Source organism: Stenella coeruleoalba, assembly GCF_951394435.1.
Source record: "Stenella coeruleoalba genome assembly, chromosome: 15".
In the NCBI taxonomy this organism is placed as follows: Eukaryota; Metazoa; Chordata; class Mammalia; order Artiodactyla; family Delphinidae; genus Stenella; species Stenella coeruleoalba.
The window spans coordinates 49,065,230-49,085,600 of NC_137161.1; the positions used below are offsets into that span (position 1 = coordinate 49,065,230).

General features: G+C 61.2%; 2 protein-coding genes across 5 annotated transcripts in view; one reads left to right on the forward strand and one right to left on the reverse strand.

Annotated features, from left to right (window-relative positions):
- On the forward strand, positions 1 to 13,044 carry MPG (N-methylpurine DNA glycosylase). 2 transcript variants are annotated; one of them, XM_079899111.1, is made up of 4 exons: positions 1 to 54; positions 6,959 to 7,192; positions 9,895 to 10,099; positions 12,496 to 13,044. In XM_079899111.1, the coding sequence occupies exons 2-4, from the start codon at positions 6,971 to 6,973 to the stop codon at positions 12,900 to 12,902; spliced, it is 834 nt and encodes a 277-aa protein (XP_079755237.1). In that variant the 5' UTR covers positions 1 to 54; positions 6,959 to 6,970; the 3' UTR covers positions 12,903 to 13,044. The 2 variants fall into 2 exon arrangements, with proteins under 2 accessions (XP_079755237.1, XP_079755236.1); XM_079899110.1 differs by lacking the exon at positions 1 to 54 and adding an exon at positions 4,601 to 4,951.
- A 536-nt stretch (positions 13,045 to 13,580) lies between these two features.
- NPRL3 (NPR3 like, GATOR1 complex subunit) overlaps positions 13,581 to 20,371 on the reverse strand; it is a gene marked incomplete at its 3' end in the record, with an annotated part of 31,477 nt that continues 24,686 nt past the window's right edge. For 2 of the 3 annotated variants that reach the window (XM_079899107.1, XM_079899109.1), the window contains 5 exons: positions 18,302 to 18,408; positions 17,735 to 17,864; positions 15,183 to 15,372; positions 14,292 to 14,484; positions 13,581 to 13,746 (listed from right to left, as the gene is read on the reverse strand). In XM_079899107.1, the coding sequence (XP_079755233.1) occupies positions 13,581 to 13,746; positions 14,292 to 14,484; positions 15,183 to 15,372; positions 17,735 to 17,864; positions 18,302 to 18,408 (786 nt within the window). The remainder of the gene's footprint in view (positions 13,747 to 14,291; positions 14,485 to 15,182; positions 15,373 to 17,734; positions 17,865 to 18,301; positions 18,409 to 20,371) is intronic. The other variant, XM_079899108.1, reaches the window with a different exon arrangement.

A 20,371-nucleotide genomic window follows, 5' to 3' on the forward strand; every position in this document is an offset into this window, starting at 1 on the left:
GTGGCCCAGCTGGACCGAACCTGATGGTCAGCGTCAGCCGCTCCCGGACTCCGAGTGAGTCCTGACCTTATTCTGCTTTGACTTGTGCTTGAGAAGTGGGCGGGGGGCGCTGTGCGGAGGGGGAGGGGGCAGGCGGCCCTGGATCTACCGTAAACCGAACCGCCAGCCTCCTCCGAAGGCCGCGCTGCCCAGTCTCTCACCCTAAGCCGCACGGGGGCCTCACTCGCACACACATGCCCCTGCGTTCATGCACTTAAACACACACGCTCTGTACGCACTCACACTCATGCTCGCCCACGTGTTCCTTTACCCACACCTGTTTACACAGACTCACATACACACACCTCTGCATATACACACTGTAACACCTCCATGCTCACTCTCACCCATTTACACACGTGCACACAACCACTGATGCACACTCAGTCGCACCCGCACCAAAGGCAGGATCAGAGCAGTGACCTCCTCCCGGGGCCCCTGTGCTCCCCACCCGCTGAATCCCTGCTCCCCCAACAGGCACTCCCAGGCCAGGCTGGAACCCCTGGAGCAGAGGCGCAGAGGCGGCAGCACCATTTCCGGCGACCACTCTGTGCTCCTCCCTCTTTCAGGGCTCACCCACCAGCCCTGTGGGCCCATCCCTGCACTCCCTGAATCGAACACAAAATGGCCCATCTGCTGTAGGCTGAGGCCGCTGGTGGGAGTTTTCCAACATTCCTCTCCCTCTCTCCTGACATTGCAGGAGTCGGTGGGGCACAATCACCAGAGAAAGACCCGGGAATGGGGGAGGGGGTGCCAATAGCAGGGCAGGGCTGACCAGGAGCTGTGAGTGGTGGAGGGGCACAGACTTCCACCCCGTAGGGAGCAGAACTGGGACCATGGGTGTCCTAAGGACCCTTCTGCTGGGAACCAGAATACTGAGGCACATGAGGCCCAGCCCCTCCAGCTTTGGAGGGTCCACAAGTGTGTCTTCACAGGCCCTTTGCTGGTCTGGGACCAGGAGGCAGTGGTCCTCTCTGAACAGAGGTGCTGCCACGGTCAGGTCAGCAAGCTATGCCCAGGGTATGACCGCAGACAAAGCCCTGGTCCTTGGCTACACAGAAAGTAGACAACTTGCGGTGGCAGCCAATTCACAGTTGGCCCAGGAGCCTGGGAAAGGGACAGAATCCTCCAACTGTCTCCTCATCCATCCTCAGGGCAGAGTGGTGCCTGCACACTCCGGGTCATTTACGAACTCAGTATATCAACACAGTTCCTAGGTAGAGGGAGACAATGGAAGCTTTGGAGGGGCTGCAAGAGGACTCCTTCACTGCGGGGTGGGGTGGTGACTACAAGTGCCTTGGGGACACAAGGCAAGAAGAAGGCTGAAGGCTGCCCAGTGCCGATGCTCAGGGCTCTGGCTGCCCACACTGCCACCCCTCCCATGCCAGGCTCTCACCCACAGACAGGACAGTCTCTCCATGCCTGGCATTCTCGACCCCCGCCAGGAATAAGCATGCCGCGTCCACCTGGACGCTCAGCCTGGGCTGGCAGGGCCAGCGGCAGTGGTGTCATCTCTGGAGTCCAGGGCCTGGGCTCACCTCCAAAGCTTGCCGTGGCCAGGCATCCAGTGCCGCCAGGTCTCCTGCAGTGGGTACTGCAGGGTACCCAGGCCCCCTCCATGACCCAGACACTCATTCCCAGCTGCCAGCAGCATAGCCGTAGCTGGCTCACAGCTGAGACAGGTGCCCATCCCGCAGTCCCCCCCTACCTCAACCCCCGCCCCACCTGGAGTCACCTTCAGTGAATGAGAGCTGCCTTGCCCCAAGTAACATCCCCTCCCCAGAGAGGGTGGTCTGTGTGTCCAGTCACAGGTAAGTGGCTTCCCCCTGGTTCATTTGTTCAGGTTACCTCCAAAGGACCCTCTCAGCTCCAGTGGGACCCCAGCAGCCTCTGTTGCAAACCCTTGCCCCTTACAGGTGTGGCTCCCAAGTACACCTTGGCAGGCAAACCCAGGAATCCCCAGGTTCTGAGCCCACCGAGTCTCCTGAGCGAGGACCCGGGTATCAGAAGGACAGTATGAGCAGAGGCCTGGACCCAGTCCACAGGGACACGTGTGTGCACACACATGTGCTCTGTCTCACACCTGGCCCACTGCCCTGTGTTCTGGTGGAGGAGGGCCTGACACGGAAACCCCAGAAATCAGCTGCAATTGCCTAGTATGTGTGCAGGTGACTGGGGATGGGCAAGTATCTGGAGCACCCCCTGACTACACTTCACTCTAGGACCTGAGGGGGTGGCAGTCCTGACCACTGAGAGCAATCCCCACCAGCCACTCTGGAATCAGCTCAGCAGGCCAGCCTGAGCTTTGGGGGGCCTGAATGGGGCCGGGACCAGCCCCTGGCTATTTGGGGAAGAGGCAGAAGTGGGCCAGACCAGCCAGGGCCTGAAGTCACTGTCTATTTGAGGCAGCTGCCCCTCCCCATGTCTTGGGGCCTGGCAAGGGGGGCCCTTAAGTACCTGGCCTCAGGGCCCGGCAGCACTGGCAGCACAGCCCCAGGAAAGGAAGATGCAGCCCACTGCAGTCACTGCTCTGATCCTCTGCCCAAGGAGCCTCCGAGCCCCCAGGACCCGTCAGCTGCAGAGGGCCCCAGAGGCCGCCCTACTGAGATGTCACCCCCAGAAGGTGCTGCCCCTTCATGGTGTTAGCTGTCCCTACATAGAGAGAAGGACAGTGAACAGTGTGCTGGGTAGGAACAGTGCCGGCCTCTGTGGCTGGTGGAGCCGCTGTCCTTTCTCTCAAGGCTCCAGGGTCTGACGGCTCCTCCAGAGGCCATGGCAGGCCTGGCAGGGCACAGAGCAACTCACCCCAGTACTGGCCCCTTTCAAAGCATTGAGGGTGTCCTCACCTTCATCCTCCATGGACATCCTCCAAAGAGCCTCTCCCAGCCCAGAAGCAGGGCACTCTGGGGCTGAGAAGAGAAGGCCCCAGGTCCCTCCTCCCACCGAGACCACCTTCTTACCCCCAGCCTGCCTGCCCTGTAGGCCACAGTGGGAATGCTCAGCCCACCGCTTCCAGCCTGTGGTGGAGCCTCAGACCACAAACCAGGAAGTGGGGGGGGGTGGGGGGAAGGGGGGGCAGAGGTTGTGCAAGGCCCTGCACTCAGGCTGGAACATCTGGAGAAGGGGTTGCTGGCTCCAGCCCTGCCTCCTCCTCCTGGGCTGTCCTCCAAGCCTCTCTTTCCTCATCTTCAAGTTGGGAAAAAGATGTCCCTTTGGGAATGCGTGGACTCCCCATGATTTCTACAAGGACCATGCACTATTTGTGAAATGAAAATGAATACAAAACTGCACCCACCCTGCCCCTGCCCCCACCAGGGAGAGTGGCCCAACTGTAGCCTCAGTTTCCCTCCCAGAGCAGGGAGAGGGGGAAGGGAGGAGGGAAGGGAGGCTGGGCACACAGGAAGGCAGGAGGGGGAGTCATTGTTCGGGCAGAATGGCTGCAGCGGGTAAGGAGGAAAGAAAGGGGTGGGAGTCACATCCAGGCCCGCCTCACAAGCACTCATTGACGACACACCGCCCAGCCCCGGAAGGAAGCGGCACAAAGTGCCGCAGACAGCTGGGTGGCTTCCGGCAGGAGCTGAAAGGCTGTTGCCCCTCCCTCCGCAGGAAGTTCTGGTTGGGGCCCTGGGCGGAGCGGGGAGTACAGCTGGGCCTGGGCCTGGGCTGGAGTTGAGCTCCTGGGCTGGTCCAAGGAGGAGGAGGAGGAGTTGGAGACCAGGGTTCCCCCAGCTGGACTTGCCCTGAGACCAGGTGCCACACTCGCTCATCCCAGGGCCCCATTCACGTGGCCCGTCCAGCACCCCCCCCCCCACACACACACACACCATCCTTTGCCCAACTGTTCTCCAAGGCCCCACGGGTACCCCTCACAGGGCCAGGGTGACACAAGTCAGACAGCTCAGGACATGGTCCAGGGCAGGGGCGTTCCCCCTGCTGCCCCAAAGGGCAGTGGCATACCTCACACTGCCCCCAGCCACTGCCCTGCAGGAGGGGTGTTCCTGGGTCCCCACAGCCCTCCTGCTCACCTCAGCCTCTTCAGGAGGCTGGCCATGCTCCAGCAGGCCCACCCCTGGACCTGGGCAGGCTCCTCTCCGCATCCTTCCGTGGTGGGAAAGGTGGGGGCCCCACTGCAGACACAGAATCCCAGGACCCATCCATATTGTGGTGGGAGTGGTGGTGCTTCCAGAAAGGCCTGGGTCCACTTCCAGGACAAAGTCTTCCTGGCCCACTCCCCCGCCCTATCTGTCCCCTCCACCCAAATGCTCCGCAGGTATGGAGCAAGTAATGCCCCTCCGCAGTCCCAAGGACCAGGGGCTCCGACACCACCTCCCTCACGCACACTCCACGCGCACCCCACCCAACCGTCTGGGGCACCCCCAAACCACTACACCCCCAGCCGGGGCCCCTCTAGGGCCCAGTCAAGATTCACAGGGACCAAGCCTCTTTCTTGGTGGTCTGACCACCAGCTGGAGGTCACCAGGTGGAGTGAGCGCTGCGGCTGCGGCGGGACCAGGGTGCAAGTGGGGCGGGGGGCATGTCACTGGGAGGGGCGCGGGGCGGAGCGCTTCCCTCCACCCCAGCTGCCTGCTCCCCCTCCTCACACCACAACTGTCGCGGCAGCCCCGGGCCTTTGTCCCGGATGGGAGGTAGGGCGCGGGTCAGGGGCGACAGCGGGGAACTCCGATCGCTAGCCCGGCCCCACCCCCGGGGCGGATCCACGCCTGCGCCCGCCCCCTACCCCCGCCGGGCTTCCGTCCTTCTCCGCGCAGGCGCCGGCTCCAGCCCCGGACCCGGCGGCGCTTCCGGGTGGGCGGTGGGGTGCCTTCCGCGCCGGGCTGGGCTCCGCGCCGGCAGGTACAAGTTTCGAGATCCCTGACGGAACTGCCGGTTGCCCGCGCGCCGCGGGGCTCAGGTGAGTGCGCGCCTAGGTGAGCGTGCTCCTCGCCGGACGCACGGCCGAAGGACTGGCTCGGGGGCAGAACCCCCGGAGTCGCACCGCCACCGCAGTGAGCCCTGAGTGGGAGCCAGTAATGTGCGCACGGGCCGCCCCAAGGCGTCTGCAGTTCCCAGACGGGCGCCTGACGGCGGGGTGGGGCTGGCTCGGCTGCTCCATTTGCCAGAAACAAAGCCGAGGCCCTGCCCGTGGTCGCCAGTGAGGTCTGAGAGGAGCGCCCGCCACCGGTTTCCTGCTTACGTGCTGGGCGCTCAACCTGGCTCAGACGCTCCCTGCCCGAGCCCGCCTGCCGCAGAAATGACCATAGGGTTGCCTCGAGGGGCCACTTCCCCACACTCCTCCCTTCAGTGTCTGTCCCACACGGATAAATGCTCTCCCTTTATTTACTAACCCACTGTTTGCCCAGGTTTTGATGGAGGGCTGGCGGGTCCCTTGGGTGTCCCCATCCAGGCTGCTGTTTTCTGCCCTCCACTGGCTGGGCCCAGCCTGGGAAGTGACCCTTGTCCCCAGGTTTTGCGTTTCTTCCTAACATTGGTGAGCGCTCGCTGTACCCAGACAAGTGCTTACCCGGCTTCTCATTTTATTCTCGGAACCATCTTGTATGACAATGTTGGTTCCCTTTCTGCAGATGAAACAGAGGCACAGACACCCTTAGGTCACTTTCTGGGGCAGTGGTCACCCTTGGGTGCAACGGCAGGGTCACCCCACTCTTCAGCCTGAGGCTCTGAGGCAGGTTCAAATCCTAGGTCTGCAGAGGGGGAGACAAGGCCTCTCTGAGCCTCAGTCCCAGGGCATCTGCATGAGCCGACCCCCACTGCCCACGGTGGGTCAGGGCAGAGACCCAGCGCCACCCCAGAGCCTCGCGGCAGGCCGGGGGCCAAACCTGGGTGGAGAACAGGGGCCGCAGCGTCCTGGAGTCAGCCTGTGGTGGGTGTTGGCAAATGCGCCTGGCTGCAGACAGGGTCATATCAACATCCATTCTCAGCAGGCTTGCGGCTCCGGACAACATAGAATGTCAGCACTTACGCTAAAAATAACGGGTCTGTCACATGCCAGGGAGGTATGGGAATCAGCCCCTAAGGAGAGTGTTTCCAGGCCCCAGTGCTCACCTGCTGCTCCTTTCCTTGGAGAGCAGCTGGTCCCCGAACGCCCAAGGGTGTGTGGTCAGATTTCCCAGGCCCTGTGGCAGCAGGTGGGAGGCAGACAGTGTGCCGGTCTCGGCAGATCCTCCTCATTCCTCACACCTTACTTTTGCCTCACTTAGCCTTATTCTGACATCCTGGGTCATGAGACAGAGGACAGCTGGGGACTCATTGGGGGTCATACCCTGAGCGCTTGGGATGGGGCCAAGTAGACAGTCTGCCTGGTGCTCACCCATGTGCGTGTGTCAGGCCTTCTGGGCCATTCTAGGAGGGGTCTGGCACAGTGGGAGCCCTGCCAGCATTGGGGAGGGGTGTGGATGACACAGTGACCCACAATCCGTTCCTCGGCCAGGCCCCACTGAGGTCACAGCTGTTTTAAAATTCCTGGTTAGGGGCAGGTGCAAAGGGAAGGGTTCCAGAAAGAAGCTCAGAAGTTCATTTGGAGACCACGTGATGAGTGGCAATCAGAGGGCAGCAGCCCTCCTGTCCCAGGCTTGGGTGCCACTGTCCCCTCCCCAGGCCCTGCAGCCCTTTGCCACTCCTGCTTGTGGATGGCACGTGCAGCAGAGTGGCTACCAGTCACTGCTGCCACCAGCCTGCCTTCACGTGCCGTCATTTCCCAAGTCTTCCTGGGTCCCAGCGCAGGGCTGAGCATGCCAGGTATGGCTCAAGTATGGCATTCTGTTTGCACAGGCTGGTTGCCCTCTTTTTGCATATGAGGAGACAGGCAGGCAGTTGAATGAGTCCTTGAGCTCCCGACTTCACTGCACAACCATCTGTCCTCTCCTCTTCAGACCCTTTATCTTGTCCTTTCCCGTTTCAGCTTTCCTGAAGAATGGGGCAAAAAAAGCAGCGACTGTTGGAGGCCAAGCGGCATCAGAGCCCGCCAGATGGGACCCGGACATCTTCCCCCAAGGAGCCCCGCTTGGAGCCACCCACGACCCTCGGCCCCCAGCGCAGCATCTATTTCTCAAGCCTAAAGGGCCGCCCTGGTCGCCTGGGATCAGAGTTTTTCGACCAGCCTGCCGTCTCCCTGGCACGGGCATTTCTGGGACAGGTAATGGAAATGTAGCGGCGTGGCCTCTGCTGAAGGATCATCACCGTGCAGCGTCTGTGGGCCCCAGCCCTCTCCCCGCTGGGCTCACATCCCTGACTTGGCCCTGTGTGGGCCAAGTGTGCAGTCACTTGGGCACTTGGGCCCTGCGTGGCCGCATGCAGTCAGCCGCTTTGCCCACATTTGCTCCTGGGTAGCTTCACCTCAGTCATCTGGGGCAGCCTCTGGGTCCAGGGTCAGCTGGGAAGAATGCCGAGGTTTTTAGGGGTGCCTGCCTGCTCTGGGCAGTGAGGACGGGGCAGCTACAACATTAGACTTCCCCTGGGGCTGTGGGAGCATTACCCCTGGTCCACCTGGGATTGCCCTCAGGGCAGGTTTCTTACAAGGACCACGGTCAATGCTGGCCCCCCTGTCTGTGAGGGGCTGCTTTTGCCTGCCCCGTCCCCTGACACAGTCAGTGCCCCTGCTGGAGCTTGTCTATGTGTGTAGCAGCTTTAGACACATGGCAGCTGAGGCCATGGCCTATGGGCTGCCCAGCATCGGGATTGTCTTGATGAAGGACAGCCTCCTTCTCCCCACAGTGGCTCGCAGTGCCGAAGCTGGCTTCCCAGCAGCCCCTGCAGCTCCAAGTTCTGGGGTGGGAAGCAGGACTGCCCAGGGCCCTTGGGGGTGGAGCCCGTCACCATGTTGTGTGTACATGGCATGTGGCGCAGCAGCAGAGTTTTGGCCACATCCATCTGGAGTACCATCTGGCTAGGCCTGGCTTTCTGGTCCTCCTGGAGGTTCCATGGCTACCCTGTGTCCTTTAGTGAGCCTACTTTTAGGTTAAAATGGCCAAGGAGAGTCAGCTTCTGTGGCTAATAGAAAATTGGTGCCAGGAACAGATCCTAAAATGTGAGCTAGTGGAGTGTGACCTAAAGTGTGACCTCATTGAGAAGCGACCAGAGTCTGTTACATGAGGATGCTTTCAGCTGCAAGGGCCAGAAGGTCCTTGTAAAAGCACCTTAAGTCAGGAGAGGTTATGATCTCATGTGCAAAGGCACATGGGGCAGGTGGGTCCAGCATCAGGTAGAGGGCCCAAGGGCCTCAGTGTGTCACAGTCTCCCCCTAGGCTCCCCTAGGCTCGCATCACGCCTGTTTGAGCCTGAGGGTAGACAGGGCGATGTCCAGCAGAGAAGGGCGGGTCTCACCCTGTATGTGCCTTTGGTTAGGGTGGAGAGCCTTTTTCATTACCCCTCAGTGGACGTCCTCACAGACCTCTTGACCAGCCTTGGTCATGCACTCATCCTTAAGCAGGTCACTGCAAGGAGCAGTGAGTTGCCATGACAACCCAGACCACTCTCGTGTCACCCTCTCAGCTGAGAAGGGTCTTGCCTCTCTCGGGACCCTCCACCAGCAAGGAGGAGATGTGTATAATTGGGGTGAGGGGCAACCACCATCTGCTATCTGGAAATGATATCAGTGAAATTCAGGACAGGAAAGAAGACAGTGAGGAAAGGGCTGTGGGGGGCTCCTCCCCAGGCCCCATGGAGGTGTCAGGCTGACAGGGAATGCTCCCTCTCGTCTCCTGGGAAGATGGGAGGGAGGCCCCATCTGAGGTGCTCTGACCAAGCCCACCTGTGCACACATATAGGGATTTGTGGGCTTTGTCTCCAGGAAGGCCTCCTCTAACCCTTACCCCGAGTCCAGCCTCCAGCACACCCCTCCCTGCCCCCACAACACTGACCCTGGCCGCAGACACATTGAGCTCCGTGGGCTAAGGCATGGTGGCCTGGCCGTCCAACTTGCCTGAGGCTCTGGCCTAAGGACAAGGCAGGTGCTAGGGACAGCCCTGGTGAGGTGGCTGGCCCCTGAAACTCCACTGTGAACCCTGGTTGAGTCAGACCTGGGGCTCCGGACACTGGGCATGACTGCTGGCCATTCCTGGGGCCGTACCATGGTGATGCGTGGTGAAGGGCAGAGGGGCTCCAGGCGGGGGAGGACTCAGCTCCCGGGGTACTCAGTGCTCCGCAGGCCCTGCCTGGCTCTCCTGTGGCCTACTCTGTTCTCCTAGGTGCTCTGCTGGCCTGAGAGCACCCACCCCTCTGGGGACAGCCCCTGACAACTGCCCCCTGCCCTGTCCTCGGCTGGGCCCTCTGTCCCCTCCTGTACCCACCCTGCCCAGGGTGCTGTCCGAGGCAACCATCGCCAGGCTTGCCTTCCTGGCCTGCTGCCTGCGCTGACCCACTCCTTGTGGAGCTCGTTACCCCCAGGGCTGTGGGCCAGGCATGGGGCACTGCTGGGCAGCTGGTCCTGCTGCTTTCAGAGTTGGCTGGGTGGGGGCTGAGTGTGACGGTCCTTCGCAGTTAGTCCAGGGGGAGGGGGCTCCACAGGCTCTGGAATCCCAGGCAGGGCCCTGTGCCCTTCACACTGCTCGGCCCCAGGCTAAGCTTTAAGTCCAAGGGGACCCTGCTGAGAGGAAGTGTGAGAATTCACTAGTGCTGGTGCCCAGCCCAGCCCTGGTCGGCCTGAGATGGCTGCACCCTGTGGACAGGACACTTGGTGAGCAGGGCCTGTGGTCCAGTGGTCCAGCAGGATGGAGGGGATGGTGGGGAAGAGCCAGCTGTACCTGGGTTCCTGTACCTGTACACCCTGAGCTGGGGAGATGAGTCCAGGCTGTGGACTGTCAGGGTGGAACGAACCCGGCTCCTTCCTATGCTGAGCAGGTCTTGGTCCGACGGCTGGATGATGGCACAGAGCTCCGTGGCCGCGTCGTGGAGACTGAGGCATACTTGGGGCCAGAGGATGAAGCTGCCCATTCGAGGGGCGGCCGGCAGACCCCCCGCAACCGCGGCATGTTCATGAAGCCAGGGACACTGTATGTGTACCTCATCTATGGCATTTACTTCTGCATGAATGTCTCCAGCCAAGGTGAGCGGTGCTGGGGCTTGGGGAAGCAGGAGGCCTGGGCAGAGCCGCCTCAGCTGGCAGACCCCGGGAGGACCGGGTTGGCTAGGTGATTGAGCAGGGGGTTCCCTTGCTAGGCTAGGCGAGGGTTTCAGGAACTTTGGCTGCACGGATGGTGGTTAGAGGTGCCAGGGGCCCCACAGAATAGAGGTCATGGGTTGACTTGAACACAGAGCCCATGGGTTCACGAGCCCACCGCTGGCCCCAGAGCTCAGTGCTGGTGTCACTGCCGGCCCAGAGAGGACTCGGGAGGGGCTGATGTGGGGAAACAAGAGTGAGATCGATTTGGGGTGAGCTGGGCTCAGGCAGGAGCCTCGCCAGGCGGCCAGTTATGGGGTCTGGGCCAGTTCTCAACTGGGGATGATACTGCCACCCTGGGGAACATTAGGCAACGTCTGGAGACATTTTTGGTCATCACATCTGTGGGGATGCTCCTGGCCTCTAGTGGGTGGAGGCCAGGGAGGATGCTCAGCAGTTCACAATGCACAGGATGGCCAACTCCACAGAATCATGGCCCCAAAGGTCAGTGGTGCCGGTGGGAGGGATGCTGGTCTAAAGCTCCCGGGAGGGTCCACGCACCTTGGGGGACCCACTGGGTCTTTCGTGGGTAGGCAGCTGTGTTTTCTGAGTGCTCTGTGCTGGGAAGGAAGTGCCCAGCACCGTCTTGCCAGAGCCGCTGCTGACCAGCAGCGGCAGGGGGGGGTGGGGGGGTGGTCTGCCCAGCCCACTCTGGCTAGCCGGTCCTAGCGTCCATCTGCCAAGCCTCCCGTTGCCGACGCAAGTGAATGAAGGCTCGAGGACAATAAGGGGCTGCCGGTCACACACGTGGAAGGATTCCATTAACGTGTGAGTTGTGATTGCCCAGAATAGACAGCTGGGGATGCCTGATGCCAGAGCCACAGGGCCAGAGGACACAGGGAATCCACGACTGGCCCTGTGCCCAGCAGAAGGCAGGTGCTGTGTGAAACTGAGTGACAGGGACTGCCCCTGAGGGCCCTGTTATCAGGCGCAGAGCTTATTCCGGTCGCTGAGCTTTTCTTTGGCGTTAGAACCAACCCCTCACGTGAGAGGAGACTGCACTTGGACAAGGGGCTGCAGTCAGTGAGGAAAGGGAGGAGCCCAAGTTTCTGCGGGTACAGTGGACAGAGCAGATGTGGGAGGTGGTGAGTTACTTTCTCGTTACGTGACCAGGATGCCCCAGGAATGTCGAGGTTAGGGGAGTTGAAAACCACATGGGTACAGACAGGGCCAAGGGTCATCCAGGTGGAGTGAGGGAGAGGGGCAGCTGAGACAGTCCTTGCCTGTGGGGTGGAGGCCGTGCAGAGACCGGGACTTGGGGCTGCGCGGTTGGTGCAGGCAGACAGGGTTGGCGGGGGGTGATGGGGAGGCCTGGTGCGATGAGGTAGGGGTGTTCTGTTCGTCAGGAGTCTGGACTCAGGTGCATCCCAGGAGAGGAGGGGTCAGCTACTCCTCCAGACCTGTCTGCAGGTGGTACCCACTATGTTCAGGATGGAACCAGAGAGAGCTTTGAGGCCAGTGAGGGGAGATACCCGGGAATCACAAAGGGACTAAAACTCAAGGCTTTAGGTGCCCTTGGGCACATCCTGAAGTGCTTTGAAAGCTGGCTGGTTAAGGGACATCTGGTCGAACACACCCCCACACTTGCTGGCTGTGCAGGAGGCCAGCTCCTGGGTGCTGATGGGAAGGCCTATGCGGCTGAGGCCTGAGAGAGGGACTGGCCTGGCCACGCCTCAGGCTGAGCCCCTCAGACTCCCAGCTAGTGAGTGGGCTGAGAGTCAGGGGAGCAGGTGTCCCAGGACAGTGGCCTTGCTGGAGGGTCAGGGCGCCTCTGTCCAGGGCGCAGGGAGTAATCACTGTCCCCAGCCAGGAATCCAAGGGGGTCTGGACAGAGATGTCTTCTCGAGGGAATCCCTGGGCCTGGGTGTCTGCTTGCCGTCCCACAAGTGGCCTGAACTGGTTGGGGAGGGGACCCCACGGAGGTGGGGGGCTATTCCTGCTCTGTCAGTTTCCGCACTGGATCCTAGGGTGGGGCTCACCTGCGTCCTGTGCACACTGGTGGCTGCTCCAAGCCAGGCTTCCAGCTTCCCCAACAGCCAGTGCGGGGGGTGGTTGGGGGACCCTGGGGTTTTCTTTGCTGACCTCACAGAGGGAGCTAGGGAGCTCCATGCCTCCCCAGCTGGTGCCCATAGGAAGCACAGGTGCCTTGGGGGTACAGGTGTGCGGGAGGGGGAGGCAGGCAGAGGGTCTGGATGGTGAGTGAGTACAGGTGTCACCCCCAAAGCTTTGGTCGGGCCTTGGGTAGTGGGGCGACAACCTGGGAGGCTTCATCTCTTCCACAGGGGATGGGGCATGTGTCCTGCTCCGAGCGCTGGAGCCCCTGGGGGGCCTGGAGGCCATGCGGCAGCTTCGCCACACCCTCCGCAAAGGTGTTGCTGGACGAGCCCTCAAAGACCTTGAGCTCTGCAACGGTCCCTCCAAGCTGTGCCAGGCCCTGGCCATCGACAAGAGCTTCGACCAGCGGGACCTGGCCACAGACGAGGCTGTGTGGCTGGAGCGGGGCCCCCTGGGGCCCAGTGAGCCAGCTGTGGTGGCAGCAGCCCGAGTGGGCGTCGGCTCTGCAGGAGAGTGGGCCCTGAAGCCCCTGCGCTTCTATGTGCAGGGCAGCCCCTGGGTCAGTGTGGTAGACAGAGCGGCCAAGCGGAACACACAGGCCAGAGCAAAGGCCAGCCGGGATGAGGATTTTTAATTGTTTAAAAATGAAATAAATGCTGTGTTTATAGAAAACAGTGTCATTTGTGTCTCGGCCGGAGCCCTGTCTGTGGCCAGCTCGTCTCTTTGGGAGGACCCGGGGCCAGCAGGTGCACTTCCTCCTCAGGCCTGAGGCAGCCATGTGTGGGGAGCAGCGGTGCAGTCACTCCTCCCCACCCCACCCCACCCCCGCCCCGGCCAAGGGGAAGCTAAGACAGCTGCGGGACACCGTTAGCCCAGGTCCTCATGCCTCAGGTGGCACGGGGGCGACCGCTTGGCCATGGCCTCCTGGTGGCTAACACAGGACTGTGGGGGGCGGGGAGGGGCCGGGCCAGGCACCGGCAAGCTGGAGGGAAGGGTGCCTGCAGGCGGCCAGTGCTGGCCATACAGGCCAGGCCAGGCCCTCGGACCTGAAGCTCTGGACAGCCCAGGCCCGGGGAACACGGGAGGGGGAGCGAGGCTCTGAGAGAAATACGAGCCAAGTTGGTGTGGGCAGCATGCAAGCCTCACTCCGAGGCAAGAGTCCTGGACGCTCTCCCAGCTCGAGCCTCACCTTCTCAGCTCAGAGCCCCTGAGGCTGTTTCCAGGACTGGAGGCGGGTGAGGATGTGGAGAGCAGGGGCCCCATGGGGAGGGAAGGAGCCTGGGGTTGGGGAGGCTCCCTCTGGTGCCCCAGCTCAGGTGAGCAGGGCCTGGAAGACAGTGATGACCGGATCCTCGTGGGTGGTCACCACCAGGACACTGCGGAACTTGTCCACCAGCGCGAGCAGCTGGGAGCGCCGCGTGTTCTCGTTGTACATGATCTCCTCCAGGTGGTGGCGGCCGCGGAAGTAGTGCAGGAGCCTGGGGGGTGGAGGGTGGGTATGAGCACAACTACGGAGCTGGCGGGAGGAGGGGGTCCTCAGACAGGCCCCTGCTCCAAGCAGTGCCCTGGATCCGCTGCCCACCGTGGCCCCTGAAATGTCACCCTGCCTCAGTGCCCTGACGGAGGTGAGGGCAGTGCAGGGTCAGCTGGCAGCGTCTCTGCTTCATGCTGCTGTGGCTCTTAGGGAACCTCGGCTGGGGGCTCCGTCCCTGACAACCCGACGCTCCCAGAACACCATACACCCAGTGCACCCAACTCAGGGTTGGGTGTGACAAGTCTGTGTCACCTATGGCGTGGACACCAAGGGCCCCACCCGATCCCCATGAGGACAAGAACTTGCTGCTGCTTCCCAAGACGTGACAAGAAACACCCAGGAAGTACAGAAGAGACCCCAACATGCAGGTGCCAGGTAGCGACGGCTGTGTACTGGAGATGCCACCTCAACCAGTGAGGGCTGTTTGCCATCGGGATTTAAGCTGAGATCCACTTTCTGTCCTGTCCCTAGATGTGGCCCCTGCTCTACCTGGCAAACATGCGGAGGTCCTCAGGGTTCTGTGCCGCGGGCACGCTGAGGATGGCTGCCCGTTCATGCTCGGACAGGCTGGCCAGCAGGTTCTCCGTCATCCTCCTGTTGAGTGGCGAGTCCCCACTGGGGAGCAGCTCTGCACTGGAGTTGTCCATGCTGGGGCTGGTGAGGGTCATGTCATCACTGCTGGCTGAGGACGGGTATAGTCAGGGAGCGGCTGCCCCCAACCCCACGAGTCACCTGCGCCCACCTGGGAAATAACTGCTGTGCCCTTGGGGAGCAGCCCCTCACCCCAAGGCCAGCCTGGTCATCCAACCCGTCCCACCCACTCAGAAGACAGGAGCCCTGAGCAGGCAGGTCCAGCACTGAGCCTGATGTCCAAGGCCCCATCTTAGCCTGGGGAGGTGCCTCCCCCTAAGCCTTCCAGCCCCTCGTCTTCCCCAAGCCAGGGACCTGGGGCTCGGGGCTGCTGCCTTAGGGGGCACACCGTGGCCGAAACACCTCCTTCGAAAAGGGACTATGACAGTCACTGTCTCCTCAGGCCCTGAGCATGGAGGTTTCAACGGTCCTCCCAGGGACGGGGTGTGGTCTGCTCTGACCCCAGGCTGGGCCAGGCTGCTCCTGACTCAGCAAGGTAGAACCTCGTCCTCAGGGAGGCGGGGGAGGGGACCTCCCCGAGGGAGAGCTGCCCAGCTGGGCGAAGTGGCGTCCTCGCGGACACAGCTGCCCACGGACACTGTGTGTGCACGTTTTCGAGTGCAGCCCTGTGAAGGTGCTGTGGTCATTCCCTGAGGCGCCCAAACTGGGCCTCCTGGCCGCCTGCCTCTTCCAAGGGCGCCCAAGGTGCTCACCCCCCACCAGACAGATGCCCTGGGCAGGGGGTCCTACTTGGGGAGCCAAAGCTGAGGGCGTTGGGCGTGCTGAGGCTGCGGCCGCCAACCCTGGTGGTGAGGGGCACGTCATCCTCCCGGGGGCGGGGCTCGTCCTCACTGGGCGAGGCCATCAGGCAAACGTAGGTGTGCAGCTGGACCAGGAGCCTGCGCTGCAGCATCCACACCACCATCTGGATGAGCTGTGTCTGCAGGACGGGCAAGCCTGAGACATGACCCCCAGGTCACCCCGGAGGTCAGGGTGAGGCCCCACACCTCAAGAGAGGGAGCGCCCAGCCGCCAGCCGCTCTGCAACCCCAACTCCCGTCCAGAGGAGGCAGCGGGGCCACACCTGCCCTTGCTCCATCACACGCCCGGGCTGCCCACGGCTGTCCTTTCTTGCCCAGAGCTGAGGAGCAGGACCTGTGACGCGGAGGACCTGCTCTGCCTCCTCTTCCCCAGCCCACTGGCCTCTGTGGGGACCCTGGACACTGTTGAGAAAGAGGCTGCTGGCAGCCGCCCTGACAGCAAAAAAGTCCTCCCCTTGGGTCAACCTGAAAGCCTGCCCAGGGACCGGGAAGCCTGTGCAGGTGGTGCTCCAGCAGCCGTTGAGTGGGGGTGTGTGTGCACATGGCGTCCACATCCTCAGACCCACACACCCACCTGCTCATCCCTGGGGGTCCCTTGCTGGGAGGGGCTGGCTGACCGGGCGTGGAAATAGGGGCATATGTGACCCAGTCACACCAAAGAAAATTGAAAAGGATTGTAAAATAATTAATTAAATTATGAGGGACTTCCCTGGTGGTCCAGTGGTTAAGACTCCTTGCTCCCGGACTTCCCTGGTGGTGCAGTGGTTGGGGGTCCGCCTGCCGATGCGGGGGATGTGGGTTCGTGCCCCGGTCCAGGAGGATCCCACGTGCCGTGGAGCGGCTGTGCCCGTGGGCCATGGCCGCTGAGCCTGCGCGTCCGGAGCCTGTTGCTCCACGATGGGACAGGCCACAGCAGTGAGAGGCCCGCATACCGCAAAAAAAAAAAAAAAAAAAAAAAAAAGACTCCTTGCTCCCAATGCAGGGGGCCCAGGTTCGATCCCTGGTTGGGGAACTAAGATCCTACATACCACAACTAAGCCTGCGTGCCGCAACAAAGACCCAGCGCAGCCAAAATAAATAAATCAATCAATTTAAATAAATAAAAATTATATTAAGAGACTTCATCAGCACTTGAGCACATTCTGAATGGGCCTGAAGTAGTAGGTATGGAAGGCAGGTGGCCTCACCCTGGGACTGAGCAGAACCAGAACTGGCTCCATCCGGGCCCCTCGGGCTTGGCCTAGAAAAGCCACCCGCCATCCGGACCATTGGGAAGTTTCCGCTGGGGAGGGGAGAGGGTGAACATGCAAAGTGTGTCTTTTATTCAGCTGGCACGACCTGGCACAGTTCCTGGAAACCAAAGGTGCCATGAAAGACAGCATTCAGAATAGTCACGCTTGGCATCTAAATGAGCGGACCAACAGGGTCTCCTCCTCATTCACAACTTGAGGAGGAAAAGGGTTTCCTTTTAAGCTTTTTTTTGGCGGTACGCGGGCCTCTCACTGTTGTGGCCTCTCCCGTTGCGGAGCACAGGCTCCGGACGCGCAGGCTCAGCAGCCATGACTCACGGGCCCAGCCGCTCCGCGGCATGTGGGATCTTCCCAGACCAGGGCATGAACCCGTGTCCCCTGCATCGGCAGGTGGACTCTCAACCACTGCGCCACCAGGGAAGCCCCCTTTTAAGCTTTTAAGGACTGGTTTTGCCTAACAGACCTGGCACTTATTAAAGCAAATACTTTACTTTTGAAGACAAAGCCTTGAGAACACCCAGACCCATATCTGACACCTGTCCCACCTGGCCCTGCCCAGAGCCCCAAAGCCCCAGGTTTGCAGTGGAGGGGAGGAGGCAAAGCCTCTCGGATCCAGGCTACACTCAACCCTGCCACAAACGCAGAACTCACCAGTTTGCTCCACACGTCTCACCCCTCCCTGGGGGCCAGCCCACCACACCCAGCACCCTGCCTGCCTCTCGCCCTGACCAAGACCCAGGACCCCTTGGATGAGGAGATTCTGGGGATCAGTGAGCCCAGGACTTATACCCACAGACCCTGTGGCCACCTGGACCGTGGCAGGCAGGGGAGGGAGTAGGAGTGTAGGGACCAGACTCAGTGAAAACAAAATCCCCTCTGCGTCCCCCAACTATGGGATCCCCAGGCCCAGAAGGGGGCACCAAGTGGCTCTGTCCTCCCAGGAGAGGTCACCGATCTCCTGCCAGTTGGGCCTCTTACCTGCGTTCTAACCCTAAGAAGTGCCCACCAGGGGCAGGGGGGGCTCCATGGGGGGAGGGACTTGCAATGCTCAAGTGTCTGCAGGCGGCCTAGCCAGGGACACGGCTTCTGGTCACCCTGGCAGGGCAGGTACCACATACACAGCAAGCACCTCCCCCCAAACCAAGGCTAAAAGCACGGCAGCACCGAGAGCCTGGGATCAGGGACTGACCCAGGTGGGTGGTTCCTGGGCTCCCTGAGCTCCTGAGACTCACCTCCTGCACAGCGGGGGCCAGGGGGTTCCTAAATTCTGACAAGGAGACCGGCAAGGAGAACTTAGCGAGGACAGACGGCAGGTCGTGAGATGGAAACTGGCGTGAGAACTGCTCAGCCAGCGGAGAGTACCTGGGGACGGGGGTGAGGGTCCGTGAGCTCAGCAGACCTCCCCACCATTCAGGCGTCTGCACCCTCGCCATGAGCCTGTGGTGGGCAGGAGGGGGCGCAGCCTGGTGGGTGGGCCAGGATGGGTGCAATGAGGACAGAACCCAGATGCTTTCCCCACACCACAGCCCCTATGAGCCCCTTAGTCAAGGCCAAGGCTCCTGACCTCCCACCAGGTGCCCCGTGCAGCACCCACTGGCTGGCAGGCACGGGCAGGCGCAGACCCTTCCTGGAGGCCGTAGGTGCTGGAAGAGCACAGGCTAGGGGTGCCATGCAGGGCTAGACCAGGCCAGAACTGGAACGTGGGCCCAGCTGCCCTGGGGAGCACCGCCTGGCCGGCCCTGCCAGCCACTCCCCTGCCCACTCGGGGGCCCTGGGCTCTGGCAGCCAGGGGGACTCACAGACACACACTGGCGTTGGGAGAAAGCATGTAGACGTTGTTCTCACACAGCGGGTAGATGATGATGGCCTTGCCCCAGTACACCAGGTGCGCCGCAAGCTGGAAAACCTGCGGGCAGAGGGCCGGGAGGACAATGCTGGGGAGGCCAACCCACGCAGCCCCCTGGCTCATGGCCACAAGCCTCTCCGTCACTGGTCCCTGAGCCGTCCTGGCTGGCACCAGCACAGGGACGCTGGGGCACCCGAGATGAGGCCAGTCCAGCTGATCAAGGGGCTTGGCTGCACATCCCAGCAGAGGCCAGCCCACAGCCCAGCCGGCGCCCAGCACGGAGACGGGGCTCCACGTGACAGTGGATATGGGTCACTGCACCTGCCCCCTCCACACACTCATCCCTGGAGAACATCCCACTGTCCTGCTGCCCTGACTCTCAAGACACACACACCATGAAGACAGGACAGGGAGCCAGGGTGAGACCACGGCAACGGGCACCGCTCATCCTGCAGCACCACGGCCAAGCGCCTCTGAGGGTGCATGCACACCTGTGACAGTGCCGGGGACACCTCTACCTCGTCTCGGCAAACAGGGCCTCCAGTGCCACAGCCAAATCAAACACAGAAGAAATTTCAGTTCCATCGCTGACCCTCTTCTTTCTCAGCCCAAGTCCCAGTGCTGATGGCTCTAAAGGACACAGGCCCCCTTCCTTCCATCTCTGCCACCACCCTCGCCCAGTGGGCTCCACCTCCCACCTCTCTGCAGCCAGAGCGCCCTCTGCAGGCCACAAGTCTGAAATCAGGATCACCCGGCTGGAGTCAAGCTGTCAGCAGGGAGACTGTTCTTTGCTTCCAAGTTGCTGTGACCACACGTCTCATCTCTGCCTCATGGTCACATCCCCGCCTCCCTCTCAGAAGGGCCCACCCAGATCATCCAGGATCATCATCCTGTCTCAAGGGCGTTATTCCCATCTGCAAAGTCCCACATAAGGAAGGTCACACTCACAGGTCCCAGGGATTAGGTCTACGGGGCCACTGTTCACCCAATCACAAGTAATGTGTGATCCTAATTTTGTTATTCAGAGATTATGTGTTAATATGTATATAAAAAGCTTAGAGGAATCTAGGTTACTACTAGGATATGGGATTATGGGGACTTTCTCTTCTTCTGTTTATAATTTGTACGATATTTGAATTTTTATAGGAATATATTAATTTCATCATGACAAAAAACCCTCAAAATACTTGCAGAGCTTTTTTGCCTAGGATGGAACATGAGTGATTTTAAATCATCTGGTGACATTCACACCTGTGCTTGAGGTTCCAGCTGGGCTCGCTGGCCTCCCTCCCCATGGGGGCCTCCGCTAGGTGGTCTGCTGCAGGAAGCAGCAGTCCCAGAGGCTGGTAAGGTCAACCACCAGGGCTGGGCCCCAGGGGGCGTCTGCACGACCACACCAGTGGCAAACCCTGATTTGCACCAGGTTCAGCGGGAAGGGGCATGGAAGGAAACAGCAAGGGGACCCCATGGCAAGGCCGGGGAGAGGCGAAGGGGACATCATCAGAGCTTTGTCTGTGTCTGGGGGAACTGTGAGGCACAGTGTCCAAACAGGCTCCGCGTTGGGCAGCCTCAGGGGACAGTGAGGGTCACCCCCTCAGAGCTGCACACCCACAGGCATCTGCTGATCAGCCAGTACTGGTCAGAACACAAACTCCGCAGTACACACACAACAGCTAGCGTGTTAAATGTTCTGTGTCTCGTGGGTGCTAGGAAGGCAGTCCAGGAGCCCATGTGAAACACGAAGGCAGCGTCCGATAAACACTTTCAGATGGGGTGGACAAAGGTCATGGGGCAGAGATAGGGGAAGGGCTTATTTGGGACGAAAGAATCCAGAAAGGCTGCTTTGGGGAACATGGCCCGAGAGTCAGGCCTGGTAGACAAGCTCCCCTAACGTGCTAAGGAGCAAAGGCCAAGGGCTCCCTGGAGGTGCCTCGCAGGGGCCTAGGTGGCCTGCCTCATGGTGCTCCACCCTTGGCCTTTGTAGGAGCCGCTGGTCCCTGGGCCAGGCCCTGCTGCCCCCTGG